This window comes from Myotis myotis, unplaced genomic scaffold (genome assembly GCF_014108235.1).
Source record: "Myotis myotis isolate mMyoMyo1 unplaced genomic scaffold, mMyoMyo1.p scaffold_m19_p_2, whole genome shotgun sequence".
Classification (NCBI taxonomy): domain Eukaryota; kingdom Metazoa; phylum Chordata; class Mammalia; order Chiroptera; family Vespertilionidae; genus Myotis; species Myotis myotis.
In genome coordinates this window covers 165,258,265-165,271,991 of record NW_023416324.1, presented here as the reverse complement: position 1 = coordinate 165,271,991, position 13,727 = coordinate 165,258,265, and the positions used below count along the sequence as shown (strand labels likewise).

At 49.3% G+C, this 13,727-nt stretch overlaps 2 protein-coding genes across 3 annotated transcripts; one reads left to right on the top strand and one right to left on the bottom strand.

Annotated features, from left to right (window-relative positions):
* Nucleotides 1–2,500: 2,500 nt before the first annotated feature.
* On the bottom strand, nucleotides 2,501–7,806 carry LOC118675975 (zinc finger CCCH domain-containing protein 18-like). 2 transcript variants are annotated; one of them, XM_036349078.1, is made up of 3 exons: nucleotides 6,805–7,806; nucleotides 5,337–6,046; nucleotides 2,501–3,136 (listed from the first exon to the last, which is right to left on the bottom strand). In XM_036349078.1, the coding sequence occupies exon 1, from the start codon at nucleotides 7,780–7,782 to the stop codon at nucleotides 6,877–6,879; it is 906 nt and encodes a 301-aa protein (XP_036204971.1). In that variant the 5' UTR covers nucleotides 7,783–7,806; the 3' UTR covers nucleotides 2,501–3,136; nucleotides 5,337–6,046; nucleotides 6,805–6,876. The 2 variants fall into 2 exon arrangements, with proteins under 2 accessions (XP_036204971.1, XP_036204970.1); XM_036349077.1 differs by having other exon boundaries at nucleotides 2,501–6,046.
* On the top strand, nucleotides 7,165–12,105 carry FAM43A (family with sequence similarity 43 member A). The gene has a single exon (XM_036349076.1). It carries the CDS (start codon nucleotides 8,119–8,121, stop codon nucleotides 9,406–9,408), a length of 1,290 nt encoding a protein of 429 aa, XP_036204969.1. The 5' UTR covers nucleotides 7,165–8,118; the 3' UTR covers nucleotides 9,409–12,105.
* Nucleotides 12,106–13,727: the final 1,622 nt, after the last annotated feature.

Below are 13,727 nucleotides of genomic sequence, written 5' to 3'. Positions count from 1 at the left end.
CCCAATGGGCCACCAGACTCTCATGAACCTGAGCATATCTTGACCACTAGGGGGAACCAAAGTCTGAGCATGACCATGACAGCCATGCTAGACTCACCCAAGCATGTCAAACTCAAAGGCTAACACAGGCCAAATAAACAAGGTTTAAGTTCATGTGGGCTGCAAAAAACCAAAAGCTTCACCAAACAAGTCAGTACAAAACTAATGACGTGGCAATCGGCTGCGAGAATATTCGCTGCTAGTATTAGGGAGAGAAATGGTGCGCCTGCACATAAGGCGTGTGAGGGAAATGAATGCAACACGATTATAGTAATCAGTCATTAGTGAACGTTGTAGTTCGTTATTAATAATTATGTATAACGGGATATTGTAAAAATTAAGTTACAAAACATTTATTAAAACGTTTCTTCACATTATATTGGCTGGGCCGCAAAAATATTCGTTGTGGGCTGCATGCGGCCTGCAAGTTTGACATGCTTGCTCTAACTCTTCGGTGGCAGTGAGAGCCAGCAACAAGGGGACTTTTGATTAAGGTCCCAGAGAGCGACAGCTCAGTCAGATCACAGGGAGAAGGATGTTTGGTTGAGGAGGGCTGTTCTGGTCCAGTCCACCCAATGAACTCAGAAGCCCCCAAAACATAGCCCTTCATAGAAGGTGAGAGAGTGTAGAATGTTTGTTCTTCATATTTATGTGTTTAAAAGCCTCTGGCTTTATGTTTTGCTGAAGAAAAATGCCCTGAATTTAGATTCAGGCTACATGGGTCCTACTCTTGTTTTGACATGTCCCTCATCCGTAAAACCTGTGGGGAGGGGATGTTTGAAGAGATCGGCTGTCTGGAAGGCCTTCTTCAGTTCTGACAATCTGTGTTTATGATAGTCTGATTGCTGTGAAAATAAACACATGGCTACTGTTCATTCCACAAACATTTATGGCATACTAACTAGGGAGGCATTGGTGCTAGTAGCTGGGGCAGAAGGGTGAATTACATACCGTCACTTTCCTAAAGGAGCTCACAGTTTAGTGAGGGAGGCAGGCAGTTAAGGATAATATCAGTGAGACAAGAGCAGAAGTATAGATACCCATAGGAGAGGGTGGAGAAGAAGTTAGGGAGGCCAGGCACTTTTCTGGAGAAGTTGGCACCTGAGGTGGCTCTTTAAAGATGAGTAGGGTTCAGCCTGGAGAAGTGGCAGAAGAAGGTCATTCCAGTTAGACAGAACCACATAAGAATGGCCAGAAGACAAGAAACAGTCTCATGAGCATGATCAGAAGCACGGGCCATTTTTCCTCACTGGAGCAGAAATCCCAAGGCCGGGAGAAGTGTGAATGAGGCTGGAGAGGTAGGCAGGTGCCAGACCTGACAATTCTCATGTGTTATAATGAGAAGTTGAGCCCATAACCTGTGATTGGTGGGAAGCCACTGAATTGTCATAATAGAAAGAGGCATACTGTCAAATCTGTGGTTTGAAGCGTAGATTTGAGGGAATGGATATAAAGGAAGAGAGGCTTTTGAGCCTGGGGCAGAGAGGTGAGAATGGGTGAGGATGTGGTTGAGGGGGTTGGCACACAGTTAACATTACTCTACTGCCTCAGTTTTCTTAAGGAAGCACCAAGCCCCTTGCTTGGCTCTGATGGGGAGTGGGAAGCTTTGGAAAAGTGGTGAGGATTCAGGGCACTCACTGAGGGGAGTGGAAGAGGAAATGGAGTCAGGATAAGAGGAAAGTGGCTGCTGTAACAAATTAACATAAACTTGGCTTAAATCAACACAGAGCTACAATTCTGCAGGTTAGGAGTCCAACATGGGTCTTGCTGGGCTAGCATCAAGGTGTCATAGGGTATCCTTTCTGGAAGTTCTAGGGGAGAATCAGTCCTCGCCTTTCCCAGCATCTAGAGGCTGCCTGCATTCTTTGGCTTGTTGCCCCCTCCCTCCATCTTCAAGGAAGGAAGGGTGGAGACCTTCTCATATTGCATCACTCTGACACTCTCCTGCCTCCTTTCAATAAAAAAATCACGATGAGATGCATAAATAATATTAATCATTTCAAGTGAACAATTAATTGATATTTAGTATATTCACAATGTTGTGCAATTACTACATCTAGCTCCAAAACATTTTCATCACTCTGAAAGGAAAACCACATTCATTAAGTAGTTTTCCCCCATTCTTCCCTCCCTCCAGCCCCTGGCAACCACCAATCTTGGTTCTGTCATTATGGATTCACCTACTGTGGATAGTTCACACAGATAGCCTACCACAATACATGACCTTTGTGTCTGGCTTCTTTCATTTCACTTGATGTTTTGGAGGTTCGCACTTCCACTTTGAAGGAGACTGGTAATTTCATTGGCCCATCTGGATAATTGGGGGTCCTCTCACTATTTTAAGGTCAGCTAGTTAGCAACCTTAACTTCATCTACAATCTTCCTTTCCCTTCCCCCATACTCACAGGTTCTGGGGATTAGGACAGATACATCTGGTTCTGGGGATTAGGACAGATACATCTTTTTTTTTTTTTTTTTTTGGAGGGGGCGGGGATTATTCTGTTTACTATAGGAGAGGTCACAATGTGTCAAGGGTAGACTATCTTAGAGATTCTACTCAGCAGTCCAGCTCCAGAAGCAGAGCATATGGACTGTGGTATTGGTCCAGGGTTGGGGCTCTGCTGGGTGGAAATGATGTACAGAAACTGTGGACCCGGTGCTCATCTGGAAGGTCTCGGATGGGGAGGAGCAGAAGGAAAGAGGTAGGAAAGGAACTGATACTAGGAGAAATAAAGTGGGTTAGGGTAGGTCTCCCCAAACTATAGTATATGTTCAGTCACCGGAGGAGTTTAAGCAGAGATTTTGATTTATGGGTGTGATCCAGGAATTGGGCCAGCAAATTCTGATGCAGCTGGTGGGGGTGAGTCCACTCTGTGGAATGTTGATGTAGATCTCGGAGGTCTTGAGGTTGAAGAACTCATGTGATAGGAGTCAGGAATTAAGAGGGCTGGCAGCGTAAAAGGCTGGGATTACACAGTGGGGTTTTTGAAGCTGGAGCTCAGTTTTGAACTGGCTAACCTTATTCCCACCTTGAGGCCTTCATATTAGCTATGCCCTTTGCCTAGCACAATGCTGCCCATATATAGTTGTCAATCTTCTAGTTCCCACATTAAAGAGGTACAAGGAAACAGACAAAATTAATTTTAAGAACATATTCTCTTTAACTTGACACAGCCAAAATATTATTCAATATACAATTACTATGAAATTGTTGAGCTATTTTTACATCATTTTTTGTCTTACTAATTCTTCAAAATTCAGTGTGTATTTCATACTTGCTTCACATCTCAGTTTGGACCAACTGCATTCCAAGTGCTCATTACCCTCACGTGGCTATCATACTGGCCAGTGCAGGGTGGAATGTCATCATCCCCTCCCCCATCTTTGCATGGCTGGCTCCATCTCATTCAGGTCTCTACCCAGAGATGTCTTTCCTGGCCATGCTGTCTAAACCAGCCACCTTCCATTCCTAACACTGCTTTCTTTTCTTCAGAGACTTATTGCTATCTGATGTCTTATTAGTTATTTGTTTGCTTATTATCTGCCTCCCCATAGGCTATAAATCTCATTAGGGCAAATCCCTGTCTGTCTTCTTTAATGCAATATCCCCAGCAACTATGTCACACCCTCAATAGACTCTCAACAAATATTTGTTGAATGACTTTGAAGATTCCAGATTCATCATTTGTTGTCTCTGAAGCCAATGTTCATTCAGTAGGATGTTAGGCAAGGGGGCCGAAGGGAAGAGCATTATGCAAGATATGAGGTGGGAGAAAGCCAGCCTGAAAGCTAAAAGGCTGACTCTCAGATGTCAAAGTAGAAGCCGGGCGGCTTTCCAGCTGTGACTTGGCTGTGTGTTGATTCAACCACTGGCTTATCCGGTTCTATGAGAAACCATCTCACCAAGTGGTACTTCTGCCTGGCACCAGTAGATGGGGCAGTGTCATAACAAAAAAAACCTGCAGTCTGCCTTCCAGTGGGGTCCGACCACTTCCCCAACTGACTTTGCTGAAGTTCTGTTCTGGAAATGCCCTATGTCTCAGATCTGTGGTGTGGGCTCATAGGGGACGCCACTAGCTTTCCCAACAAAATACAGCCGCAGTTGTGACTTGTGCTTTCTGAAGGGCGGCCAGCTTCTCCAAAAGGTGAGGTGGGCCCCAGAGGCTGGCCCCGGCCCCGAGGAGACAGCTTGGTCCTCCTCCTGGGTCTTTGAGCACAGGCACAGAGCATGACTCACACACAGGAGTGTTCCCATTTGTCTTCTAGAGCCTTTCTGTCCTCCCAAGGTTGAAAACAAGCTTATTAAGAAGGTAGTCCAGCCCTGACTGGTGTGGCTCATTGCTTGGGCGTTGTCCCATGCACCGAAAGGTTGCCAGTTCGATTCCTGGTCAGGGCACAAGCCCATGTTGCGGGCTCAGCCCCTGGTGGGGAGGTGGTGGTGTAGGAGGCAGCTGATTGATGTTTCTCTCTCTCCCTCTTCTTCCTCTCTCTCTCTCTAAATCAATAAAAATATTAAATGACTCTTGTCAAGAGAGTCATTTATGGCCCATTAAAAAAAACATTAAAAAAGGAAGGTAGTCCAGGTGTGGCAGAGACCAGTCCACAGGAGCAGTTCTGTGGTGCCTGGGACTGACACTCTGGCTGCTGCTGGAAAGCCTGGACTTCCAGTGGAAACTTCCCTGCCACTGCATGAAGCCCATGGTGGTACCCCTCGCAGGTGCCGAGGCCAACCTTAGCTCCCACCACCTGCCCCACACCCTCCTCCCCAAACCCTTCTGACCCTTGGACCTCTAAGCAGTTTGGAAATGGTAACTGCTTGAATGTGACATCTACTTGTGTAGGGGTTAGACTTCAAGATTACGGACCAGTTAAAGGTTAATTTGGTGTGTTTTAAATGGAAGTTTTTGTTTGGAGTGCCTATGTCATTGCCACTGCAAGATATTCTGGAAATTTGAGCCAAAGAATGAATTAATTTTGGCTTAAATGGCTTATTATAATCCTAACTATCTCATGCCCACATCATGCCTGGTACCCCTCCAATTAACCCATCGGTGCTACTGAGCAGTAAGAAGTCACAGTTTTGGTTTAATGATAGCCTGGGGCCAGTCAGCCATTCCTTCCTGAAGAGACAAGGAGGGCCCAAAAAGCATGATCAAGAAACTTTCTTCTTTGATCAGGAAATCATCTTCTTTCATTGTTACAATAGTTAAACTCCATCCTGATCTGCACATGTACATACATTTTCATGTTCTATAATTTTGCTGTCATTTATACCCCGAAAGCCCTTTAATTCTTACCTGCATGAAGAAATGCTCTTCATCCTTCGTACGTTACCACCTCTGTGGAGCCTTCTCTGACTCTCCTAGTCGTAATGAACCTTTTCTTCCAGTTTTGGGTCTTTCTCAGGGCCCAACTCTGTCTTCTTATTTCCATGCATGTCCCATTTATTAATTCAACAATTAAGCAGTGCCTATTGGTACCAGGCACTGGGGATACCGGGTGCTCTCATAGAACCTACAAACCCAGAGTTGAGTGGACTTCACATCCTTCATTGGACTGGGAGCTTCTTGGAGACAGGAATTGAGTCTGCAAGGGACTAGGTCAGGGACTGGCACCAAAAGGTACTCAGCAGTTAGTTAAATTGAAACTCAACACCAGTGACTCTGAGAAAACTGAATTAGAGTTTAAAAAAAGGTTAGACGTTAGCAAAGGTAGAAGGCCAGGACTCTCCAGGAGGGCTATGTGGTTCTGAAATCTGGCACAGAAGCCAGAGACATCCACAATCCCCTGGTGGACTGGGCCTATGGAGTGGAGATCGCACTGTCCTCCTCTAGGACGAATTTGGAAGTTTGATGCAGGATCATCTGGGCATATAGCACACATTCCAGCCAGAAGTTTTTTTTGTTTTGTCTTGAGAAGACCATAGAGGCAAGCAGGTTGTTTCAAAGGCCCAGAAATGAGTTACTAGCCAAAGGTCAAGCTGGTCAGAAGATTAAAGTTGCATTGTCTAGTTGGCACAGAAGAAAAGCATGATTCATGTGATTATCATTCCCAGTGGAGGGTGGCCTGGCATTATTCGACACTCAAATAAAAACGTCATTTGAATTTTTACTGGGAATTCTCATCCAAACTGTGTCAATGATGTAATAAAATAGAATGACTGGCTTGTCAAAGTAAACTGAGTTCTGATCACAGGTAAGCATTTCTTGGAAACTGTGTATATCTCAGAAAACAGATACTCTGAAACAGGACAGCAGCAGGGGGCGCTGCTGGGGATTAGGAGCAGGTAGCACCTTATTTATAGACTATATATTTACATAGTATATTGTTCACTCCAATCATCTCACTATTACCTGTGGAGAAAGGCTCCAAGATAGTGAAAAATGAGTCTTGGTGTTTTCTTTGCCCCTCTCTATTTTCTTTAGTAGAATAAAATTCTGAAAAAAAAAAAAAAATTAAACAGCCCTGACTGGTTTTGCTCAGTGGGTAGAGTGTCAGCCTGCGGACTGATTCCAGTCAAGGGCATGTACCTTGGTTGCCGGCACATCCCCAGTGGGGGGAGTGCAGGAGGCAGCTGATCGATGTTTCTCTCTCATTTATGTTTTTAGCTCTCTATCCCTCTCCCTTCCTCTCTGTAAAAAAAAATCAATAAAATATATTTAAAAAATATTAAACAGCACCCAGTCATTCTCAGCTGCCATGTAATGAAAGAACCACTATTTCCCCCAATCTTTCTGCATAGTAGGTTATAGTATAAAATCCCACCTTCTACCACCTCCTCAAGTTTCGATGGAGACATTTATTCAGTGAGTTGCAATTCATCCTGGGGGTGGAGCGTCAGAAATCCGGAGTTTTTTTCCTGAGGGGTAACCCCGGTCTTGGCGCTACCTGTCGATAAAAGAGATGATGGTAAATTTGGGGTGTAATTGCTGGATTAGACTGGTCTCCCCACTCCATCGACCAGTGACTGCAACCAGGTCCCTTTAAGAGACTGGGAACCCGCAGGGCGTCGGAGACCGAAACGGATAGTCTTCCCTGCGCCTCCCCTGTCCCCGCTCTGCAAATGGTTTGCGCCGGCCTATATTTACCCGAGGTCTTCCTCTCGGACGGCAAGGATGTGAGGCTGGCGAGCCGGCCAGCGCTCCCAGAACCCGAGGGGTCGCGCTGCAGAGGCGGGTAGCAGATCGAGAGGGGACACCGGGAGCGGAGTTGGACACCCCCGGAGGGAAGAAATGAGGTAGCGACCGTCCCCGGAGCCGACCATGCGCGCGCCCCGCCTGTGGAGCCCCGCGCTGCCCCGGCCGAGCCAGCCCGGACGGTGAGCCGGCCGAGCCTGAACCCCCGGCGCCCGGTTGGAGCCAAGATGCAGTGAGCCAAGACCGGACTGCTGCGCCGGGCCCGCCGCGGCCAGCCGGACCCTCCATCTGACCGCCGTTGGGGCACGGAACTGATTCTGGGACCAGCCCCGCGGAGCGGCAGCCTGCCTCCAGCACCCCGTGGGGGTGGGGAGCACTGGCCCCTGGCCTTACTCGCTGCTGAGTTTCCGAGGTGTCTGGCCCCAGCCTTGGGAACTGTGTGTGAGAGGGGGCCCTTTCCACCTTCGCCGAGGAGTTCCTGCTTTATTCTCGCACCATCTCGGCTGCTTTTGCTTGGGGTCCCTCTATTTGCAGGCGCGCATCTCTCTCTCTCTCTCTCTCTCTCTCTCTCTCTCTCTCTCTCTCTCTCTCTCTCTCTCTCTCTCATATTTTCCGTTTTACTCTCTTTCGGTCTTTTTCGCACTTTGCTTGCCTAAGACTGCCTCCGTCTTTGCCCAAGCTAGGGTAAATCCTGTGTGCGTTTTTCCACACTCGCAACTGAATATTTTCTTCCTTTAAAAAAAAATTCTGCCCCTGATCCCTGCAGGGTTCTCTAGCACTACACCCTTATCCCGCCCCCAACCCCTACCACTGGACCACTCCCAGCAGAGTTTTAATTTTCGGTCTTGCCCGGGGCCGAGCCTGGCCTAGGCGGGTGGCTCAGCTGGGCTCGCACTCAGCGCTCGGCCGCCGCCGCCCAGCTGCGCGGGGGCGCCCTCCGGAGATGCTGCCGTGGAAGAAACACAAGTTCGAGCTGCTAGCCGAGGCGCCGCCAAGGCAGGCGTCCAAGCCCAAGGGCTACGCGGTGAGCCTGCACTACTCGGCTCTCAGCTCGTTGGCGCGGGCGTGCCCCGAAGGCGCGCTCAGCCGGGTGGGCAGCATGTTCCGCTCCAAGCGCAAGAAGCTGCACATCACCAGCGAGGACCCCACTTACACCGTGCTCTACCTGGGCAATGCCACCACCATCCAGGCGCGCGGCGACGGCTGCACCGACCTCGCGGTGGGCAAGATCTGGAGCAAGAGCGAGGCGGGCCGTCAGGGCACCAAGATGAAGCTGACTGTGAGTGCGCAGGGTATCCGCATGGTGCACGCCGAAGAGCGCGCGTTGCGCCGCCCGGGCCACCTCTACCTGCTGCACCGCGTTACCTACTGCGTGGCGGACGCGCGGCTGCCCAAGGTCTTCGCCTGGGTGTACCGGCACGAGCTCAAGCACAAAGCGGTAATGCTGCGCTGTCACGCGGTGCTGGTGTCCAAGCCCGAGAAGGCGCAGGCCATGGCCCTGCTGCTCTACCAAACGTCGGCCAACGCACTGGCGGAATTTAAACGGCTCAAGCGGCGGGACGACGCGCGTCACCAGCAGCAGGAGCTGGTGGGCGCGCACACCATCCCGCTGGTGCCGCTGCGCAAGCTGCTCCTGCACGGACCTTGCTGCTACAAGCCGCCGGTGGAGCGCAGCCGCAGCGCGCCCAAACTCGGCTCGATCACTGAGGACCTGGTCGGTGAACAGCAGGAGGAGGAGCTGCAGGAAGAAGAGGAAGAGGAGCACACCGAGAGCTACCTGGAGGAGGAGGAGGAGGAGGAGGAAGAGGATCGTGCCAGGGAGAAGGATCCGGCAGAGGAAGAGGCCGAGGCGCAGCGGGCGCTGGTGGTGGCCGCCATGCACTTCGAATGTGGGGACTTGCTGGACACGTTGGAGAGTGGCCGGGAGGAGGCGCTGGGGGGTAGTGGGGTCTCGTTGGGACCCGGGGCGGGGCCACCGCCTTTGCTGCTGGGTAGCCCCTCCGACGTGAAGGCCGAGCTGTCGCAGCTTATTAACGACCTGGGCGAGCTCAGCTTCGGCAACGACGTGCGAAGCCTGCAGGCCGACTTGCGGGTGACGCGCCTGCTGTCTGGTGAGAGCACCGGCAGCGAGAGCTCCATAGAAGGCGGCGGCCCAGATGCCACCTCTGCCACCGCCGGGGACCAGTCTGGCCCTACGGACCGCGCCAGCCCCGACGAGCCGCGCTCGGGCTGAGCTCCCCGAAACCTTCTGCGCGCGCCCTGCCGCCCCACCGTGACTCCCCAACAGCCTCCTCGACAGCTCCCTGACCTAGCCCTGACACCGCTTGCGCCCAGGAAAGGGAAAATGGGACACTTAAGGCCCAGAGTTCCTGCTTCTCTCCCTGAACACATTTGGCTCTGTTTTAAGTGGAGCTCAGGTTGCCTACGGAGATGTGGCTGGATGTGTGGGGATGGGGTGGGGAAACCCTACCAGGAAGGAGAGAGGCAGCCCCTTGGGGTCCGGGGTGAGGGAAATGCCCGCTGAAGTTAGCAAAAGTCCTGCAGGCGTCAGGGGCCCGCCGGCCAGCTTCCTGTTTGTGGGGCAGTTGGGGCCCCTGGAGGAGGGGTTAACTTCCTCCCCACCCCTCACCCGGGAGCAGCCTAGCATTGTCATTGGCATATCGTTGAAAAGAAAAAGGAATTTACTCTCACAATGTTTGAGGCTGTTTTTGTGCCGCCTCTTTGCCTCCAGTTTTTTGGTGCAAGAGCTTGGGTTGTTTACCTCAGACTAAGACCCTTGAAATTCTGCCAAATTCCTCAAATATTTGTTTGGGGAGGGGGAGGGGGGAAGAGAGGAAAAGGAAAGAAAGTTGCATTTTGTTTACAGTTAAAGACATCTAATATCTAAAAAAGGAGTTTTCCTTTAGAAACACACACACCTTCATCCTGCTCAAAAGATCTCACTCCATGATACTGTGTAAAATATTTTTGCACTGTTGTGAAGTATTTTTGACATCTTTTTTTGTACATAACTGTTCTCAGAGCTGGATGTTTATATCTTTTGCTGTGCAAAAGGGACATGTAAAATGTTGTTCAGTTGTATATACAGAAATGTGTATAAAACATTTTGTTATTTTTGAAGAGTAGCACTGCTCTGGTTCTGTTTGCCCGCCAGTGGGAAGAGAATAAAGAGGAAAATTGAACAGAACAGGTGAGCTTCTGGAACTGCTGCGGAGAATGCTTGGGAGGAGGGGGGAGGAGAGGGTGTGTCCATCAACAGGATGGTGTGGTCAGACAGTGTTTGGCCTCTGCCTTGCTTGAAGGTGAATAGGGGAGGGAAACCCACTTTATAGGAAGACTGGGGCCCCTCTGGCCCTTTGCCACTCTGGGTACTGTGGCTGGGGACAGCCTTCTCAAGTATATTCCATCTTCTTCATTAATTCACTTCTGTGAGTGTGGGTTTCCTCTGGTCTCTGAGTTCTGTTCCTCACTCAGACCTGCGAGGTTATTTAGGGAGGAGTGACTTTCGACATCTTGTGAGGTTTTACGAGGTTCGTGCTCACGATCAAGTGTAAGAATACGATGTAATCTTTTCCTTTACAAGCAGCTCAGGGAGTTTTAAAGATGAACTAGAGACCCAAAGAAGGAGATTTCTGAGAAGTGGGAGAACCTTTTTTTTTTTCCCCTGGGAGGAAAAGCAAGGAATGGTGTGGAGGTCAAGGCAGTGAAGAGCTGTTAGAGTTTGGTGTGTGTGTATGTCTTAGGGCTTTCATGCTTTCTGTTTGTTTCTGTTGTAAATTCCAAACAGATGTCTCTAATTTGGCTACACCCCGGTCAGCTAGAAGTTGTAATAAGATGCTGCCAAAGCTGTGCCTTCTGCAAATTGTTTTTTCCCTTTGCCCCTTTGGGCCCCTTTGGTATTGCAGAAATGGATTGCACTCCTGGCTTTCCCTGGTGTCCTGAGGCCCCGTTGCTTTATTTTCATCAAAAACATGTTGTGAGCAACTAGACCCAGAGATTTTAAGGAGTCTAGGATTCACTGGAGCCATAGAGGAATGGAGGATGAAAGATTTTTCTTTCTAATTAATGGGAGTGGTTCAGGCATAAGACTATCTTTAGAAAAGCAAAGCAAAACAAAGGGTGGGTGGGAAATAATAGTAAAGTATTCAGAGTCATTTCTTTTTTTAAAAAATATATTTTATTGATTTTTTTACAGAGAGGAAAGGAGAGGGATAGAGAGTTAGAAACACTGATGAGAGAGAAACATCTATCAGCTGCCTCCTGCACGCTCCCTACTGGGGATGTGCCCGCAACCAAGGTACATGCCCTTGACTGGAATCGAACCTGGGACCCTTGAGTCCGCAGGCCGACACTCTGTCCACCGAGCCAAACCGGCTAGGGCCAGAGTCATTTCTTATGGGCATTAAGACAAGGTCCAGGCCTTCGAACCTATCACCATGTTTTGGTTTGGTTGAGAGTCCCTGTCCCTCTCCTTGAATACCTCAGATACGCATCATTGAATGACATTTTAAAACCCTCAGCTAGAGAGAGGTCAGGAAAGTCAAATCCCACCCTACCTAGGCACCCGCATCGTGTGCCCTCCACTCTGTTCTCACCTGACCAGCAGACAGCTGTGTGGGCCTTCACTCTCTTGCATGACTAGATTTCACATTTCCAATGATCTCCACACGTTGCCAAGTTCCTTTGCTGTTTAAAATTGATGAGAACGTTAAAGAGGGTGGGGATCATATAAGAGGGTGGGGATCATATGGATAATACTTGGAGGTGGGGCAGGGTCTGCATGTCTTCATTCTTAACCGATTTATGTGTCCAGTGAGAATGCTAAGGTTGGCTTTCATCTGTGACCGATGGGGGTATGGTGATTGGTCAAAAGTTCAGACAAATGACATTTAAACCAACACCATCAATAAATATAAGGCAACTGTCTGGTTTTTCCTCTTGTCTGATTTATAAATAAGGAAGGGGGTATAGGGGTTGAGGAAGGAGGAAGAAGAAAAGGAGCTGACTGCAAAAGAACCGGCTCCCTTCCTCCCCCCTCCTGGTGCTCTCCTCTTTCCTCCTCCCTCCCCTCTACTTTTGGCTTTTATCCTCACTGCACCCTAGGGCTCTGCTGATGTAATTCTAGAAGAGATGTGAAGGTGATACATGATTCACTCCTCTTACGTCTCAGTCTTCCAGGGATGATATCACCAGCGTAAGAAGAGATGTGTTAAATGAAAAAAGAAACACAAAACAAAGCTGAAAACTAATTTGCTCCTGATAACCAGAGGGGAAAGAGTGGTCTGACAAAAGCAAAGCTAAGCACAGTCGGATGAAATGCATGTGCCAGAGAGCACCGAGGACTGTCGGGCTTGCTCATCCAAGTCAGCTTTCCTCCTTGCAAGGTGAGAGTCGTGTTGCTCCTTTAAGTAACCCGATGGTTCTTTACATGCGGGCGAGACAGTTTCCACAGCCTCCCCAGCCCAAGCGATCATGCCCAACAATGCAGCTCCGACTGCCTGGAGCAGGAGTGCTTTCTGCAGCAGGAGAGACTGCTGCAGGGTGGCAGCGTGAGTCTATGCATCAACTTCTCTTGTTCATTTGTACAGTTTGTTGTGTGTTGAGGGGGAAAGAGGGAGGAGTAGGACAGTGTAAAATAAACAATAGTATTACCCTCTCAACTATTACAGTTTCAAAGAGCACCCACTCCACACACACACACACACACACACACACACACACACACACACACATACTCCTCCCTAAAGAAAACATCCCTCTCCCTGCCCTACCATCAGCAGAACAGTAGATTTTAAACAAATTCGAAAGGCTCTGTAGTACTAAGAAAGCATGATTTCCTCCGAGGGACAGAGTTGCTTTTAATGGTTCTGCTTGTGAAAGAGAGAACTGGCTGTGGAATCCATTCCTGGCACGGCAGTGGAGAATAAAGAACCTCATGGGAGTCACCAAGGATCACGAGGAACATAAAAATTCTAATTGGAGCAAGTTGCCCTCATTTCTAACAGGATTTAGTAATTTAATAAGCAGAACTCTTTCCTCTGTGTGGTGTGCATCAGTAGCCCCAGCATCTGCCGGCAAGTGATGCATGACGGAGCTAGAAGTGTGTGTGGACTGCTGGGGCGAGGAGCCATGTTGACATGTGGGGAACTACTCAGGGCTCCAGGAGGCCAGGGGGCGCTGGGGCCAGGGTGCTCCGTACTGTAGGTACCAGCCTTTTCTGCAACATGGCCATGTCTGGATCTGCTTTACTCTTAGCTGGGGCCCTTCCTGCTCCTGCTGACTCATCCGTGTTCACAGGCCACAATGTGCCTTGGACCAAACCCTCACCACCAGCTCTTATGGGACCCAATTTGAGCAGCCTTAATGCCTCACCACCATTTTATTTTGGTGGTTTGAATGGCTAGGTGGGCCTGCAGGTTGGCACTGGTTCCTTCCCCTCTCTAGGGCTGTTCAGTGGCATCAGCAAAGGTCCTTGTTTCTAACCTCCATGGAGAGTAGCCCTTCTGACAGCTTCCTCTCCTGCATCTCCTCTTCATCCCTCTCCCAGGCTAC